The sequence below is a fragment of the Muntiacus reevesi genome, chromosome 19, assembly GCF_963930625.1.
Source record: "Muntiacus reevesi chromosome 19, mMunRee1.1, whole genome shotgun sequence".
Lineage (NCBI taxonomy): Eukaryota > Metazoa > Chordata > Mammalia > Artiodactyla > Cervidae > Muntiacus > Muntiacus reevesi.
Window position 1 is genome coordinate 14109879 of NC_089267.1, and position 18873 is coordinate 14128751.

The 18873-nt window shown below is 39.0% G+C and overlaps 1 protein-coding gene across 1 annotated transcript in view; it reads right to left on the reverse strand.

Moving 5' to 3' along the window:
* Positions 1–18172, reverse strand: part of TMEM30A (transmembrane protein 30A) — a 38780-nt gene extending 20608 nt beyond the window's left edge. The window contains 2 exon segments of the mRNA XM_065911320.1: positions 17643–18106; positions 18109–18172. Coding sequence (XP_065767392.1) covers positions 17643–18106; positions 18109–18157 — 513 coding nt within the window. The 5' untranslated portion in view covers positions 18158–18172.
* Between the last annotated feature and the right edge of the window lie 701 nt (positions 18173–18873).

The window sequence follows — 18873 nt, forward strand, 5'->3', positions numbered from 1 at the left end:
AACCTGACAGCACCTTGGTCTGACCTCCAATCCTCCAAGACAGTATAAGAAATAAACGTCTGTTGTTTAAGCTATCTGGTCTATACATTTGTTAACATAGCAGCTTATGCTAAGACAGACTTTAGTACTGAGAAGTGAGGTGTTGCTTTAGCAAATACTCAAAAAAACAGAAATAGCTTTGGAACTGGGAAATGGGTATAGGCTGGAGATTTGAGATGCATGCTAGAAATATAAACATTAACAGTGATTCTGGTGAGATCTCAGAAAGAAATGAAGAGAGTTAAAAAGAAAGCTTCCATCTCCTTAGAAAGCTAATAAATAAAAATGATCAGTTAATAAAGAAACATGGATGGTAAAAGACCGCTTTGGTGAAGTCTTAGAAATGGACAGTTTAGTCAAATTCTCTGCCACTTTACTGACAAAGGAAAAAAGGTGATCCTTGTCAATAAAGTGGCAGAGAATTTGACTAAACTGTGATCCAGTGTTTTGTGGAATGTAGCACTTGTGGAAGGATGAAGCTGGATATTTAGATTTCTAAGCAGTGTTCTAAGAGTGGCTTGGTTCCACCTGACTGCTTAGTAATAGGAAGATGGGAGAAAGAGAGAATGGACTAAGAAATAATATTACGCAAAAAGGGACCAAAACTTAAGATCTGGAAAAATTCTCAAATCTATCCATACCACAAAAAATCAGAAAGGTAATACTAAGGGTAACACTAAGCTGAACAACCATTCAATAAAGGGATGAGTGTGCATGTGGACCGTGGGCCTACTCGGCCACTCTAGCAGGAACACTGCCGTGTGGACTGAAGGGGAGAGAGGAGGAGCAAAAGGAAGGCAAGCTGAGGGACTGTCAGAGCCTACAGGACTGGCCCACAGAGCCCTTCTCTACGTAATGTGCTACTGATTCTCCAAAAGAAGAGAAGAATGATCCTTGAGATGACTTCTGAGACCATCAGGGCTACATCCTCATTTCATACTGGAGGAGGCGTTCAACAGACCGGCTGGCAGCAACCCAGAGCCTTGAAGCAGGACTTCTACCCCAGTGGGTCCCAAAGGCAGAGTGTTAAACCAATGAGGTTTAACAAGCCTTAAGAGGCTTCTCAAGCCATAAGATCTGATGATATTTGTCTTGCTAAGTTTTGGAGATTAGCTTGGAACTCATCACCCTTTTCATTTTGTTTTTTTTTTTTCCCTTTCAAATTTGAATGTCTGTGCTATGTCTGTTACTTCACAGTATTTGGAAGCACATCTGGTTCCACAGGTTCACAGCTGGAGAGAAATTTTGCCTCAGGATGAATCATACTTTGAGTCTCACCTATCTGATTAAAATGATATTTAGAAGACTTGAAAGGTAATGCTGGAAACAGAAGAGATTTGGGGGGCTGATTACATGGAATAAAAGTATTGTGCATAAGCACAAGGGTGGAATGTGTGAATTGAATGTGTCTCCTCAAAATTTGTATGTTGAAGCCTTAATCCCCAGTATGACAGCATTTTTTGGTGGTAGGCCTTTGGGAAGTAATCAGGTTTAGATGGGGTCAGGATGGTGAGGTCCCCATGATGAGATTAACATCCCTAATAAGAACAGGAAAAGAAATCAGAGCTCCTTCTCTCTCTGCTATGGTGAGGGCAGCAGGAAAGTGGCCACCTGCAGGAGGAGGGTCTGCATCAAGAACCAAACCCATCAGCACCATGATCTTAAACATCCCTACCTCAAGGACTGTGAGAAATGAGTACCCGCTATTTAAGTCACCTAGTTTACAACATTTCATTATAGCAGTCTAAGCTGATGAGGATAGTGCATTATCTTCTTTGGTCAGGTATATTCAGATCTTTTGCCTATTTTTTTTTTTGCCTATTTTTAATAGAGTTTTTCACTTGCTTATTGATGAGTAATAAGAGTCCCTTGTATATTTTGTTAACAGTCCTTTATCAGATATGACTTTTAACAACTTTTTTCTCCCAGACTGGGATCTGTCTAATCACTCTTGTGATAAGAATTTTATCACGAACAACCTTAAAAAGTTTAAAAAAAAAAAGCCAACTGACCTTTATTTTTGAAACTGAACAGGTAAATTTTCAAAGTGGATATTCAACTTCTTTTCATAATTGAAAAAAAAGGTTAAAATCTGTATATAGAAAATAGAGCATCAAATCACAACATCTAGGAAACCCTCCTATATTACTGATGGGAATGTAAATTAGTACGATCACTATGGAAAACAGTATGGAGGTTCCTTAAAAAACTAAAAATAGAACTACCTTTTGATCCAGCAATTCCACTCATGGGGATATATCAAGAAAAAAACATAATTCAAAAAGATGTACACACCCCAACGTTCATAGCACTATTTACAATAGCCAAGACGCAGAAGCAACCTATGTGTCTACTGACAAAGGAATGGATAAAAAAGATGTGGTACATAAATGCAATGGAATGTTACTCAGCCATAAAAAAGAATGAAATAATGTCATTTGCGACAACATGGATGGACCTAGAGATTATCATACTAAGTGAAGTAAGCCAAAGACAAATATTATATAGTAACATTTATATGTGGACTCTAATTTTTAAAATGATAAAAGTGAACTTATTTACAAAACAGAAACAGACTCACAGATTTCAAAAACAAACGTACAGTTATCAAAGGGGAAACGTTGGAGGGGGAGGTGCAGGGATAAATCAGGAGCTTGGGATTAACACAGACACACTACTATACACAGCAAACCAGACAACCAGAAAGGACCGACTGCATAGCGCAGGGAACTCTACTCAATATTCTGTAATAACCCATATGGGTAAAGAATGTGAGAAAGAACTAATATATGTATAACAATTAACTGTGCTATACACCTGAAACACACTGTAAATCAATTATACTCCAACAAAACTTTTTTAAAAATTAAAACAATTCACCTAACTGCTTTTCCAAAAATCATAAAACTGCTTAATAAAACTTCATTTTGTCAAATTCTGATACAACCTATTGAAATGCTCTCCATCAAAGCCTACTTACTAACAAAACTTTGTTTAGAGAAAATTTTCATTCACTACAAATATCTAAGAGAGGCTTGGCATGTAATTAAAACAAGTTAATAAGCACAAATCTCCTAAATGAAGACAGGCAAAGCATATATAATTTTTCACTAAACTTGAGGGGTCACAGCTTTCTATCTAGGGCTTATTCATGTAAAATATTCCACTTAAGTCAAATGTTATGATGTTGACAAGATGAGAGAAAAGATGAGACCATTTAGAAAAATAAACTATATGTAAAATCTATAGTAAAATAAATGAAAAATTTTTTTAATTTTTTATTTAAAAATCTCTACACATCTCTCTCTTCTAATTTAGGATTAAAAAAAAGTTGCCAGCTGGGCCTATTACCATATATGGTTTGCCTTTGAACAGAAACCTCTTAAACCACTCTCTTTTTCAAATTTTTGTTGAAGGCAAAGGGAGAAAGAAAGATGATCGGTTGTGATTAAACAAAGATATATTCTTTACTTAATTGAACTAAAACAATATGATGGAATATGAAATCTAATAAATTACACTACTACAGTATATTAAAACTTAAGTATTTTAAAACCAAGTATTGGTTAATATTAAATTACACTTCTGCAAAATCAAAGGATAGCTATAACATTTTCATCATAATCTTTTAATTATACTTTTTAAAATATACAAAAAAATTGCATGTCTTTGATTCCAGGAAATTCTGAAAGTTAAAAAAAATTATCATTAACACTTTAAACCTTTCTATCTGCAACACATGACATGAAGTACAAGATAGATGCAAAAGTAATATTTTATGTACAGTTTACACAGTCCTTTCTAGTAAATGTATATTTCATCTGATCCTCACCAAAATCCTAAAAGAGAACACATTCAGAAACTTGTCCAAGGATACACAAATACCAAGAGCTGGTGCTATGCTAGAAGCAAGAATTTTTGACTCGAAGTCCAATGTTTCTTCTACTAAACTGCTTCTTCACAAAAACAGTTCCCTTGGCCCTCCAGAAGACTACTTCATCAAAGGTTAACACACAAAGGAAATAAGTATAATATTAAGTGCTAAACTGAACGGCAGAGGACAGTAAGTACCAGATAGACTAGTACTTTCAAAGAACAGAGGATTTGAAATGAGCCATTAAAAGGAAAAAAAGATGAAAAAGAGGGCCATGTGGAGAAGCATGAAGCTAGGACCCACAGGTACATTTAAGGACAAGGAGCATAAACACTGGATTTGTGGAGCGTTCTCACATTGGAAGGAAATGAGACAATGCTAAAAGGCAAACTGGATCCATAACAACATGCTTTGATTTATAAGCTACTGTTTATCAAATGTATATAATGAGTGCCTGACATTAAGCACTTAACACACATCATCTCATTAAAATGTATAATAGTTTTCTGCAAAGTTAATTTTTATTTTTCTTATTTTACCCTAGGAACCTGACATTTAGGAAGGTTCAGTAATTTTCCCAGTATCAACCAGCAAGAACGTAAACCCAGCTCTTTCTCTAAAATCTATGTTCTTAGCACCATCTTATGTCCTCTTACACAAAGAATATACCATCATTTCTGATGTACAAACTCAGGGCCTCCAGATTATAAAAATGAAGAAAAATGTCTGTGATTTATCTTTGGTGCTAATCAGGTTGCCCAGCACCCAAACACACTCCCAAGCACTGGGGAATTCTCCATGTTGAGAGTTTCAGAGGCAGACAGAGCTCCATCTTCCACTTGAGAAGCCAAGAGAGCATCTGAGTCCTTCCGCATCCTAACCCCAGGAGCCAAGAAAAAAGCATAAGATTTGGATCAAGCCTGATACAGACTAGAGGACTGAATCTCCACAAAATCAGAGTCGAGTGGGTGTCATGAGACCAGCAGCTGAAGCAGTAGTCTGTCAGAGAACTAAACAGCGGCTGTGGCATCTGAGCCACTATTTCTGCTTCCAAACTGTCCTTGCTTCCCTCTGGTCTCTGAACCTGATCCTCTAGACCTCCCATCTATTCGGTGTGAGAAATACCCAATCTCCCTCCAATAAATCCTTTCCCCAATCAGCTACCCAGAGTTGGTTACTGTTGCTGAAAACAAAGCCTCTGAAGGCTAAGTAATCCTGAGTGTCCAAAATGTCCTGCAGGAAATAAGTAAATGGAGAGAGAGGAGGCTAACATAATCAAACATCTGTGTGACAATGGATTAAAAAAAAAAAAAGAGTCTAAGAAATATGACTTTCATTTTTTCCTGAATGCTCTGTCAGGAAAGGACCACTTATTAACTTAATATTTACTTGAATGTCTGTGTTTTCCAGGCAAGAGGGACTCAGCCCAATAGCTAACCACATGCAGCTCACAGTGACAAAACACACACGTCACTGAAATGCAATGGGTGTTTTGGTAAAAGAAATACAGGTCCTATGGAAACTCATACCTAATCCACTATCCCGCAATTTCTCCATGAGGACTGATGAGTGGATGTTACCTACAAGGAGACAGTACCAAGAGGAACAATCTCTAACTGAGGGCTTAGCACATGAACAAAGCCAAGATACATGAATCTGGGACATAAAGTTCTGCGTTAAAGATCTGAGAATCAATTAGGAGCTCACCAGTTAAAGCATCCAATTTTTCTAAAGTGCCCATTTACCAAGCAGTTGACAATCAGTAGTAAGGAAAATTTAGGTCTCAGAAAACAGAAAAATGAAATTGGATTACCGAGTCGAACCTAAACAGGCAGCTTCTGTAACTAGAGTCACTATAAGCTAGAGCAGTGTGGCTCTGTAATCCAGGTGACAAAATGTGGATAGAGCTGTGGAGAGAGCCACCCCAAAGCGGTTCCAGAACTCTTAGAAATGGTGGCATCAGAGGCTTCAGGAGACAGCACCCTTGCACCAATACAGCTGCACACACAAGATGCTGCACCGCCAGCCACAAAAACGAAGCTGATTCAGTTACGGTCAGGCAGGGCCGACAGAGCTGACGGACAGGAAGGTGACGATGTTAACCTTGCCCGGGGTGCCTCCAGCAGACGCTGTAGATTCGTGAGTCACACCAAGGCCACTGGGGTGACACCACAGAAGCCAACTTCTCCCACAGAAAGAGAAGGCTGTACAGGCTGAGCAGTGGACCATGTTCTTGCCTCAGAGGAAGTAAAACAACTTACACTGCTTCTAACTCAAGGCTCAAGAATGAGGGACAGCACTGAGCTCTCCACAGACGTCTTTATGACTATAGATGAGGTCATCTGTATAACCCAGGCCCCAGGAAGAAAGAAGGTGGGTAAGGACTGTGAAGAGTGAGGAGAGGGGGAAGAGGGGGCACAGTAAGACAGCAGGATATTCTGGGACACTGAACATTTTTAAAAGCATGTAAAATGCTTCCTTTTTATTCAGTAGGTTAATACCTCAAGAAGAAATATTCCCTTCAAAAACGCTCGTCAGATAAAGGGGGTGTACGAAAGGCACATACATCGACATGTGGACAGGGAATGCTGCCCCCACCCTGGTTCTGTAAGCATCAAGCAACTACCCACGACACCTGCCCACCAACGGTGTTCCCTGAGGAAATTCAGGATGGAGGAAAAACAATAAGCTGTCCGCACTTGAGATATTGGCCTGAGATAGTCAAGATGCCCATCGAAGGAATCATTTCAACAAGCCCAGACTCGTGCATCTTCCCAGACACAGAAAAACATTAAAATCATCACCTTTCAATGTCAGTCTCTTCTTTGCGATTTAGTACCCACCCCCACCCCACCCCCGCCCCAAACTCCTGTATATCCTGGCTCCTTCCTGACCTCTTGGGGACAGTTCATCAGAGCTGAGAGGCTGTCTCCTGGGCTCAATACTCAGTAAGACCCCCAAACAAAACTTAACTCACAACTTTAAGGTTGATGGGCTTTTTTAAGTCGACACATACTCAAATAATTTACAGTCAATTAAAAGTTAACAGGTGAATTTTTTTTAATTCACTCTATTTTATTTTTTAAAATTAGTTTTTTTAAAAAATCAAAAGCTTAGTTCTACACTGAGAGTTACAGAACAAGTTTAACCCTTCACATCCTAATAAAACTCCATGAGTCTTACGAAATCTGCTGCATGTTTCTGTAGGTTAAAGAATCTGAGTGGGAATTACAGAAAAGGTGTTTACCTCTAATTCAATCAGTAAGTCAATCTCACATGTGGAAATGATAAATGAATTAATGTCATGCAAACTATCATAATAATAAAAATTTAAAAAAACTAGCTATTATTTCCCAAATGTCTATTCAGTGCCAGAACTATTTTAATCTTTTACAGAAAGGAGACTGAGATTCAGAGGTTATATGACTGCCCAGAACCAATCAACTAGTATATGACTATTATTAGTTTCTGAGGGATAGTGAAGCAAATTACTGCAAACTGGGTGACTTAGAACATGAGAAGTTTCTTCTCTCACAGTTCTAGAGGACAGAAGTCTGAATTTGAGGTGCCAGCAGGGCTATTCTCCCTCTGAGACCTTGGGGAGAAATGGTCCTTGCCTCCTGCCTGCTTCTGGCAATGGCCAGCGTTCCTTGGTTTGCAGCTGCATCACACCACCTCCACATCTGCTGCTACATAATTCTCCCTGTGTCTTCTCTTCATAGCATCTTCACTCTATGCCTGTCTTTTCTTACAGGGACACCCGATAGATATACTGAACAGGAGCTCACCAGAATAACCTCATCTTGATTTCATCTGCAAAGACTCTATTTCCAAATAAAGTCACATTCAGGTACTCAGACTTAGGATTTTAACATATCTTTCACAGGGACACAACTGTCCTTTGTATAAGACTGTCCTGCTCCTACTGTACCATCATTTGGAAACATGGAAATCAATTAAAAAGGCATTATGTTTTAAAAATAAAATTGGCACCATTCGTGAATATGCTGATGTTTTAAACAGTACCAGCAAATCTTCATAGTTTTCATCTAAAATACAGATTAAAAACAACTTGGTTATGGCAAGGTGGATGTCATTTCAGGAACATCTTAACTTTCAGAGTTTGAAATAGAATTCTGTTTCACACACAAAATTTTTACATCTGGCATTTAATGCATTTTTACAAACAAAAAAGTATATCCCAACATGAAGTTTTAGTTTACCCCTTAAAACTATTACTAAAGTATGAAGTTATAAAAACTGCCCAGGATAGAACTGATGAAAATGGCTTTGCTAATTATGCTTCAATCTATACAAGAGGGTAGATCAAAGGAACAGATAAGCAATCAGTATGCGTACACTAGGGCTTTTATTTAAAGGAAATACAAGTCTTTTCTACATAAAGCTTTGTTTTATATAGTTATATAACTGATATTCAAATATTAGTGGCTTTTATCTTTGTCTCCAGTGTTACTTTCTGACAATAACCTCGTGCGGCCTCAATCATATTTCATACATTATAATGTACATACTATACATTTATTTCCATCCTCAAGTCCCATTTTCATATTCCTAGATGTATTCCTTTGGTTGAATTTCTTCCCTCTCACTTGAAACTCTTACCAACTCCATGTTATTTCAAATCCATGGTGAGCTCTTAAAATTGAGCCAGATATATGTGACTTGTTAATTTGGGGGGTTACACTTCACTAAAAATTTCAGTTAAAAAAAAAAGTCATGGTTCACTGACTCCCATATACACCGAACAGTGGTCTTCTGATGCCTATAAATGGTACCACCATTGTCCCAAGCATCCAAACTCAAAATTTTGGCATCATCTTTGGAATGTATTCATTCATTTATTCAAACATTTTAGATCTCTATTAGATTCCAGGAACTATCTCTATTAGATGCCAGGATGATAATATATAATGGAAAAATACATTGTTCATGCCACAAAAGAACTTATATAATAGTGGGATAGAAAGTTATGTTAATTAGTAATTTAAAAGTATAATTCAATAATGTTATGACAGGCTATAAGCTAGTCCTTATGAAACCTGAGAGAAGCACCATTTATTCAATATATCAGGTGGGACAGGAATGAAATTTGAAAACTGTGGTAGAACAAGAAAAGGAAGGACATTCCAGGTTGATCTAGCAACATGCCACATTTCATAAGTTGCAATGGTTATGACTAGAGCAAAGGGCAGGGGAGTGGTAGAAGATGAGGCCAGAGAAACAGAAAGTAGCCTATCATGAAGAAAATTACATTCCACATTAAGGGTTTTGAACATTATCCCGAATGCCAGAGGCAGACATAGAAGAAATGTAAAGTGAGAGATGAAATATTCAGACAAGCCTTCTAAATATTCAGACTAGCCTGTGCATTTCTGGCAGTAACGTGCAGAAAGACTGAAGAAAATGCCAACTAGAAAAATAAAATAAAATGCTATTACAATAATCCAGCAATATATGAAGAACATAAACTAAGAAAAAGGCAGTAGAAATAGGGGGGACAAAAAGATTCAAAAAATACAGAGAAAGTAAAATCTACAGAAGTTAGTGGCTAGAGATAAGATGATGACAAACAAGACTGTCAGGGTTCTGGCTTGAAACCCATGTGGGTGGTGACTCCATTCATTGCATGAGAGCTGCTTTTCCTGTTGTTAACTTAGCGGTCAGCTTCCAGTCTTCCGCTCACGTGAACTAGCAGCAGCAGCCCTGGGTGTAGTTATCGCTTGAAACTGGTTTCCAGATCACCACATTTCCCTTGTTTTTCTCCTATCTCATTAGCTGTTCCTTTTCTGTCTCCTTTGCTAGTTCCTCCTCACCTCCCCAACCTCCATAATCACTGGAGTGACTCATGGCTCTCTTTGAATGTTCTTACTTTTTTTTAACTCTTTTAACTTCATTCCATCTTATGTCTCAATATAATCATCTACACTGATAAAACCTCAAAATACTTAACCCCAATCTCAACCTTCTCCCTATTCAGTTGTCTTCATTATTTCCAATTTGGACGTTTAAAAGGCATCTCACTGTAACGAGTTAAAAACAGAACTCTTTATTCAGCTTCTAACCTCCCAATCCCTGCTATCACACTACAGCTTTTTCTACGGTCTTTCCCATCTTGATAAATTGAAGCCAAGTCCCCCTAAGACCATGTTCCCTGAGTTTATGATTAATCAATCTCTCTATCCAAAACTTATCCCTTTCCTGTCCCCTGACCTCTGCCTGTGCTAGCTGAACACTAATCAACCAGAGTCAAATGACTAAAATCACAGTGGCTGTTGAGAACATCACTGCTGGACTACTGCTGTTGTGGACATCGTCATTAACACACAAACTCAGGCTGTTTCTCTGGGGCAAGATGAGTTCACAGATGCCTGAGCCATGCACCACCTGGCCAGAGAATTGTAAACCACAGACATCCTGACCCTCAAAACTGCAAATAAAGAAATGTCACAAAGTGACCATTAATCTCAGCCTCTTTGTTCTTTTCCTTAAGAAACGCCCCAACTCACAGGCCAGGCTGGAGTGGCTTGTCCCCCACTCCCTTCCGTGGTACCCTACAAATTAGCCCCTACATTTTGCTGGAAATACTTGCTGTCAGTTTCTATGACCTGGCACACAAACCCATGCTTGGTCACAAAATTACAATTCCATCATTCCGATGCAGACCAAAATATCTTCAAGTTAGATTTGATTCTACAATTTATCTCACATCCTACACACCCACTACATGAGAAAATTCTTTTAGCTCTACTTTCATAATGCATCCTAAATCTAACTGCTCTTCACTGCAACCATTCTACAGTGGACACCATCATCTTTTATCATCAAATACCTAGTCTATCCACCACCTAGCATCAGCTTATTTACCCTCACTCGAACTTTATATACCTTTTGATTTCCTGCTACTACAATTTTGCTCATATAAATCTGCTTTCTTGGAATGCATTCAACCTCCTCTTTAGAAGTGCTAATTATTCTTCAAGTTCCAGCTCAAAGCCCACCTGAAAGTTTTCCAAAATTATTGGAGACATGTAATCTTATCTTTCTTTGGACTACTAGGGAATATTCTATCTGTCCCACTCATCCAGCAATGCTTGCTGTTCCTTTTATGTGTATGCTTCATCGCCTCCAAAAGACTTCTTCAGGTTTCTAAGAAGGGCTCACTACTTGGAAGGAAAATAAAAGGAGGCCCTGTCCATAAGTTTTCTGTTGTATACTATACCCACAGCTAGTGCTGCTGCTAAGTCACTCAGTCGTGTCCAACTCTTAGCGACCCCATGGACTGCAGCCCACCAGGCTCCTCCGTCCATGGCATTTTCCAGGCAAGAGTTCTAGAGTGGTTGCCTTCTCCGACGCCCAGAGCAGCACCTCACATATAGAAAATGCTCAATGCTGATTAAAACTCTTGATAAATTTAACTCAGTTTATGAGTTTTTACCATCAAAACGCCACTATATCCTTCATAAACTGAAATTCAAGGGCAGCCTGGCCTTATGTCCAAATTGTAATAAAATCCACTGGATACAAAAACAAGGTTTGTGAATATGGGAGTGCTTGTATCTCCTCAAGATACTGATTTCATTTCCTTAAAAACATACCTAGTGGGAGTACTAGATCTTATGGTAGTTCTGTATTTTAATTTTTTGAGCAACTAACATACTCTTATCCCTAATAGCTGTACCAATTTACATTCCATAAGAGTTTCTTGTCCTCTATATCCTCACCAACACTTGTTATCACTTGTCTTTTTAATATGAGAGTAACTATAGGAAGTGATGGACATGTTAATTAGCTTTATTATGGTGATCATTTCACAATGCATATGTATATCAATGTATATGTATCAATATATATACAATTATATAAATAATAATTTATATAATCTATACAATTTTTGTCAATTGCAACCTCAATAAACTTGGAAAAAACATCTTATACTTAAGATAATAATTCATAACTTATCCTAGGAAGAAAGATGCTACCAAGTAGGAGAGGAACTATAGTTCCCTTATTTTAAAAATTAATGCCTATTAAATGTCAAAAGCATAGAAGGCACAATGCAGAATACAAGCTGGAGACCTGCCTAGCAGCTTAAATTCAAAACACAAAGAGCCAGAGGCAAAACAGAACAACAGATGGGGATGACTAGTTTAAGAGTTATCATATTTCTCAGCTCTGTTTTTGCTACCACTATAATTGTTCTCCTAAATCAAACTGACAATTCTTAGTAATTCTGAAACTGCATTCCATTCTTAAGAAAGCTGACCGGATTTCATGCAGTGGGAAAGGAGGACTTTGAAGGACATGCCATTTATACCCTGTATAAGAACTGGAGAACTTCCATATTCGAATGTAAATCTGACTTAAAGGAAATCAATATAAGACTTAAACAGGTCACTCAACAAAACGCTGAGTAATAAGGTAAACCCATTCTAAGTATTAATTAGATTAAATTTAAAAACAACATTTTAAGTACCCCTTGAACTAATGATTTCATACTAAAGAATTTATCTTTAACAGATAAAAATTAAAAAATAAGAGATAAATAAAAAAGAATTACTTGTCCTTTCTAGAGGCTCTAACGAAGACAAAAGGTAAATGAAGTAAAAACTTCAAAAGCAATTTTATTTAGTTGCTTAAACTTTATCTGTGAAAAGACATGGATAATAATATTATCTGTACCAAGATCAATGGTAAATTCAACTAAGGTATTCTACATTTATTTGTATAAACAATGTAGAATACAAGCAATTATCAGTGATCACTACACCTACCTTGAAAAATTATTGAGGATTAGAATATATAAACACTGCTATTTTTGTAACAAATGCTAAATTTGCCAGTATGTTTCTTTAAAACTCCAAGTCAAGGACAGGAAATTCTTTTCCAAAAAGGATCAGAAAGTAAATATTTTAGGCTTTGCAAACCAAGAGGCAAGTTTGAGGATATTATATAGGTTCTTATATAACAGATTTTAATTGATGGAATTCAAAATATAACAAATGTGTACAATATTTTGGTGACACAGGTCTACAAGTTAAGAATAAGATTATTTTGGGGAGATAACATTTCATATTATTGGAGTTCAAGGTTAGTGTCCTCTATCATCAAACTCAATTCCAAATATCCATCTGTAAAACCACTCTCAGTTCCTGGGCTTCACAAAAATGGTTTGCCTAGCCATATTTACTTTGTTACACCTTGCCCAAAGTACTAAAGTTACAAGAGAAACAAATAACACTAACGCTAAAAATCTGTTCATTTCCAGGAGTCAACTTCTAACCAACTGCAATTCATTTGACTACTAAAATCTTTACACTTCTTAACATGAAATTTTAACAATCATGTCTACAAAACAACTTATGCTTCTTTGACTCTTAGTTATGGGCTAAGCATAAACAAAGAGTACTAAATACAGAAGATCCTTTTGAAATCCTTAAATCTAAGAATCTAAGTTGCTGTTTAGTCGCTAAGTCATGTCCAGCTCTTTGTGACACTGTGGACTGTAGCCCGTCAGGCTCCTCTGTCCATGGGATTTCCCAGGCAAGAATACTGGAGTGGGTTCCCATTTCCTTCTCCAAGGGATCTTCCTGACCCAGGGATCAAATCCCAGTCTCCTGCATTGGCAAGTGGATTCTTTACCACCAAGTGACCTGGGAAGCCCCAAGAATTCAAATTACACAAGCGTAAAATCAAAAGATAAAAATACATTTTTGTCAGAAACTAAGGAAACAGAGAAATAGCCAGAATTAAAGAGTTTAGGGTGACAAATGAAACAATGATAAGATAGAGGAAGAGAATTAGGGTTTCTCAATCAAGCGTGTTTGCATGGGGGTGGAAGTGCTAATCCCACTAAAATTTGAAATGCAAATGTAGGTTGAACACAACACTTTGGCAACATTAATTTTGAAGTAAATATTTAGTTCTAAATTTATGCTATCACGCCAAATAACGTCTTCATTTGATTCTAACCATTAATTTACAACTATATAACTCCAAACTGATAAACGTGTGAAACTGCAAAAGTTAAGAATACTTTCTATCAGGGATAGAAGGGGCTTCTCTGATAGTTCAGTTGGTAAAGAATCTTGTCTGCAATGCAGGAGACCCCAGTTCGATTCCTGGGTCGGAAAGATCCCCTGGAGAAGGGGTAGGCTACCCACTCCAGTTTCTTGGGCTTCCCTTGTGGCTCAGCTGGTAAAGAATCCGCCTGCAATGAGAGAGACCTGGGTTTGATCCCTGGGTTGGGAAAATCCCCTGGAGAAGGGAAAGGCTACCCACTCCAGTATTCTGGCCTAGAGAATTCCATGGGGTCACAAAGAGTCTGACAGGACTGAACAACTTTCACTTTCTTTTTCAGGGTAGCACTATTCAATTAACATCTCTGCCTCAAAAACAAGGACCATCAACTAGAAAAACATTACCTTTATGGTATTAATAGAAAGATGTTCCTGACTCCTACAACTGCCACATTAAATACTTATTCCTTGCTGCTAATAATAAATGAAGATATTAAATCTTAGTTTTAATGAGGTATTAAATATTTAAAATATTTTCTTATGACTGAAAAAATTAACAACTTTAGTTTTCTAAAAACTTCATCTTATTAGATAATAGAAAACCTAAAACCCAGCTAAACAAGATATATAAATCTAATGAGAGGAAGATAATCTACTTCTAAACACCTTTTTTAGGGGAGTCCAACATGCTTTACAAGAGTAGTAATTTTTTGTATAAACTTTCCAGGAAAAAGATGAAGACCCACTGATTTTCATACCTAAAATGTCTGGATTTCTGATCTTAGCACTTTAAGCTATATTACAAAAGCATTCTGACTGGACAAGTCTCCTTTGGCCTAGTAATTTGATGTAATACGTTAATGAAAGTCCTTAAAATTTTCAAAAATGAGGAAATAAGCTAAAGAGATATGAGCAACATGTAGTATGGAAGTGAATGTTGCCAAGAACTTCTTGTTACATATTTATTTTTAATAACCCTCAACTTTAAACTAGTGACTGACAAAGGGTGGAAGCAGTCAGAAACAAGTATGTGTGCTTTGGGGAAGTTCCCTAGGTTCTTCTAGTAACTCCAGGCTCAATTCAGAACCAACTCTCTACATAATCAACTAATTTTTTAAAAATGTATTTGCACAACTGTATCTGACCATTGGTACAAAATTCCTAATCATTCCTAATTCTCATCTCCTCTAGTTTCAAAGGTGATAAAACCTGAATATGCAGCATTTTTCTTAAAATCACATTAAAGTTGGAAGTCACAGAATATTAAAGTTGAACAAGGCCTCTAAGGGATCATCTAGTCTGAATCTTTCAGCTCTTCAAGTGAAATGAAAACTGAGACTCAAAATATGCCTAAGATCACAAATCAAGGAGTAAAAGCTGGACTCTAACACCTTTACTCTTAACTTCAGTGCCCTTCTAACTATATCAAGCTACAGTAGACTCTTCAGACAACTTGAAGTCAGAATTACATACATGAGAATTATTTAAGAACTTTCCATTTCATCAACTGGTGTGAAGAACTTTATTTCAGAATCCAAAAGTTTTAAAGAAAGTTAACATTTACCTTCATAGTATAGTAAATATTGACAGAAATTCTGATAATTTAGTAAATACTCATCATATAAACTCCAAACTACTGCTGCTTTCATCTTAATATCTGCTAAAAACATAGACATAAGGATCCCAAGGTAGTATAAAAGCTTAAGACTGAAAATCAAGACATCCAGGTTTGGTTTCTGTCTCAATTTTACAATGCTTTTCTAGCTTACTAGCAAATACAAACCCCTCTGACTCCATTTCTCATCTCCTGATTAGTGCACATCACTAATAGTAACTAGTGTATAAATGTAGTTCCAGGAATATTATCTATCTTCTTTCTAATTCTCACAGTTCACAAAAAATAGGCATTATTTACCTATTTTACAGGTGAGGAAACTGAGGCTTAGGGAGATTGTGCTTTCCAAGAAACTAAGCCAGTTAATAGCTGAGCTGGAATTTAAACCCAGCTCTGCCTGACTCCTGCCTAGAGCCCAAGGCCCCTGTATTACACCACTATGCTCACATCCTGGTATGTGTGGTCCTAACACAGTCTGAGGCGTCCCTTGCGACTCAGATGGTAAAAGAATCTGCCTGTGATGAGGGAACCTGGGTTCGATCCCTGGGTTGGGAAGATCCCCTGGAGGAGGGCATGGCAACCCACTCCAGAATTCTTGCCTGGAGAATCACCATGGACAGAGGAGTCTGGCGGGCTACAGTTCATGGGGTCTCAAAGAGTCGGACATGACTGAGCGACCAAGCGCAGCACAGCACAGCTCAATACAGTTGGGAGAACACGAAGTACTGCATTTGCAGGACTACTAGGAGATAAAAATGATAAAACAGAACATCAGACTGAAAAAATATACTGTGATACTTTATTAACTGAAAATGAGCTTTCAGTAAAAGACTTTAAAACTATCCTATAGACTCTTATTACTAACACAGAAATGTACACCTTGTACAATTAAAAATATAATGATTCTTTTACAGGTAACACTGTTAATTAAATTGGAAAGTATGTCTATTCCTGCCGTTGAAATAAAGTTGTTTTGAAAGCCCTATTAAACTGCATGCATAAATTTTAAAGTATTTAGTAAAGTTAAAGAGGGGGAAAATGACACAACTGATAGAACAGAAAAAAAAAATCGAGAATTTTGTACCCGTTCCTCCCCTTTCAAACAGATTAAAAAAAAATACCCTCAGATAGTCAAGAAAAGAGAATGAGCAGATGTTTCATACTGGACATCTACACAAAGTATTTCCATTCTGTACCAAACTATGTTCACCACTGCAGATGTATGAAGATACTATATTACGATGATGGTTTCTCCAACAGAACTCAAGATGTTTCCCCAAGTTTTTCTATCACTTCTTATAACAGTAACACGTTCAAGAGATAATTCACAAATTATTCTCCCTGTGTGGTCACTAACTTTTTTTTTTCTTTTTCAGTTTAAAATCTGGCGGGCTGAGGAGGGTTGAGGGGGGAAGAGGGCGAATGTAGGGCATGATTATTAATCAATGTAGCCTAAAAGTAAAACCGGAATTGAAGCGTCAGGTTACCTTTTACCGGTAATACGCGCTGTAAGTAAAAGCATCTGTGAGTTCAACGTGAAAAGTACTGTACACACTTCGGTCACACGTCCTAATACGTGATCTGTCACACGGCAACTTCTTTACATAAAAATCATCATTGCCTCTGTGACCCGGGGTCCTTATCCCAACAACCGCCAAGGTGTTGATCTCCATGACCCGGGATAATCCCCACACAGATAAGTGACACCCTGACCGTGACAACTCTCCTGGAGTTTGATCTCCATATAACTTCTTTCCACTTCTCCTTTTCTTCTTTTTTTTCTCCCTTCGTTAACCTCCATTAGAGGTTAAAAACTACACAAACCGCCCATTAAAGGGGCGTTCTTCCCCTGATCCACACTGCATTACAAAGAGTCCTTCCCTAACTGAATAAACAGCGAGAGAAAGCGCCGGCAAAACTGCAAATTCAGAAAAACCCGTAGGAAAAGAAAGAGGAAACTGAGGAAGACAGAAGGTGGGGAAGGGCAGGGCCCGCCTGACCCCCGGGACCCCAGGAAGGAGGGACCGCGCTCCCCGGCGGCGCCAACGCCCACCGCCGCCGCCTGCCCTCCGCTCACCTCGATCTCGCGGATGTTGTTGGAGGTGACGAAGATGCCGATGCCAATGGGGATGAAGATGAGGCCGATGATGAAGAAGGTGGGCAGCACCGTGCCAGCCGTCAGGATGGGCTGCCAAGCCGGCAGCCGTTGCTGTTTGAAGGCCGTGTTATCTGGCCTCCGGGTCTTAGCGGTGCCCCCGGGAGGACACGGGGGCCCGCCGTCCACTTCATCCTTCGCGTTATAGTTCATCGCCATCGACCCCCGGGGCGCGGCTCCGCGACGCGCAGGTGGACGGCCCAGGGGACCCGCCTGCTGACCCTGACGGAAGACGCGCAGGCGCAGGCGCCGCCGCCGCCGCTTAAAGGCGGAAGGGGCGGGACACCCTTCCGCAGACAGCCGCCGACCGGAAGCCAAAGTCGGCGGGGGACGCCAGAGGGAGGGAGAGAGAAAGGAGGGAGAAGACCGAGGGACAAGGGGAGGGGGAAGGGAGGAGGATGGAAGGGGGAGGGAAAAGGCGGACGCACCCTGATCATCTGCCCTGTGACGACAAACTGAGGGCCTCTATCTCCAGAGCGTTAAGCCCCGTTGGCGCATGCGCGGCCCTGGGGAGGGTGGGGCGAAGAGGCCTCAGCGCTTGCGCCATAAGCGCGTCTTTCCACTTGGCTCACGGAAGCGTCGGTTCGCGCACACCTGTCCGCTCTTTTTGGTATCATGGCGACGGCTGTTTCAGGTGGCTGACGGATCCGCCCGGCCCCCACTGCTTCCGTCAGCCAAGGAGCGGATGGCTTCAACGCCAGCTAGGTGTTGGCTTTACTTCGAAGTCCTCTGTGAAGGGGAGCGCAGCATTAGAAAGGCCTCACAAAGAGCCTTAGCCTCGTGGCATTGGCAGTATTTGGTTGAGTTATAGAACCATGACTTTGTCTACTTAAAAAAATAAACTCCACTCAAGGTGCAAGGATAAATATTAAGTGGGATGTATATGGTTGGTGACCTTTTTGGTCTCAGGAATGAATCATGTGACTGGGTTTACCCTGTTATGCCTATAATTGCTCTGACTTGTTTTTCCACCGTTAATGATCTCCAGGTTACTCTGTACCATCTATCCTAAGTCCACGTTTATCTTTTGCATATTGATTTAAGTCTTAAAAAAAGAGAGAGAGTTGGTGTACAACATGAATCACAACTTTTAAAACTTATGCCCCGTTCATAGTAATTTAAAAATATTGGCGATATTCCCTATGCTGTAAAG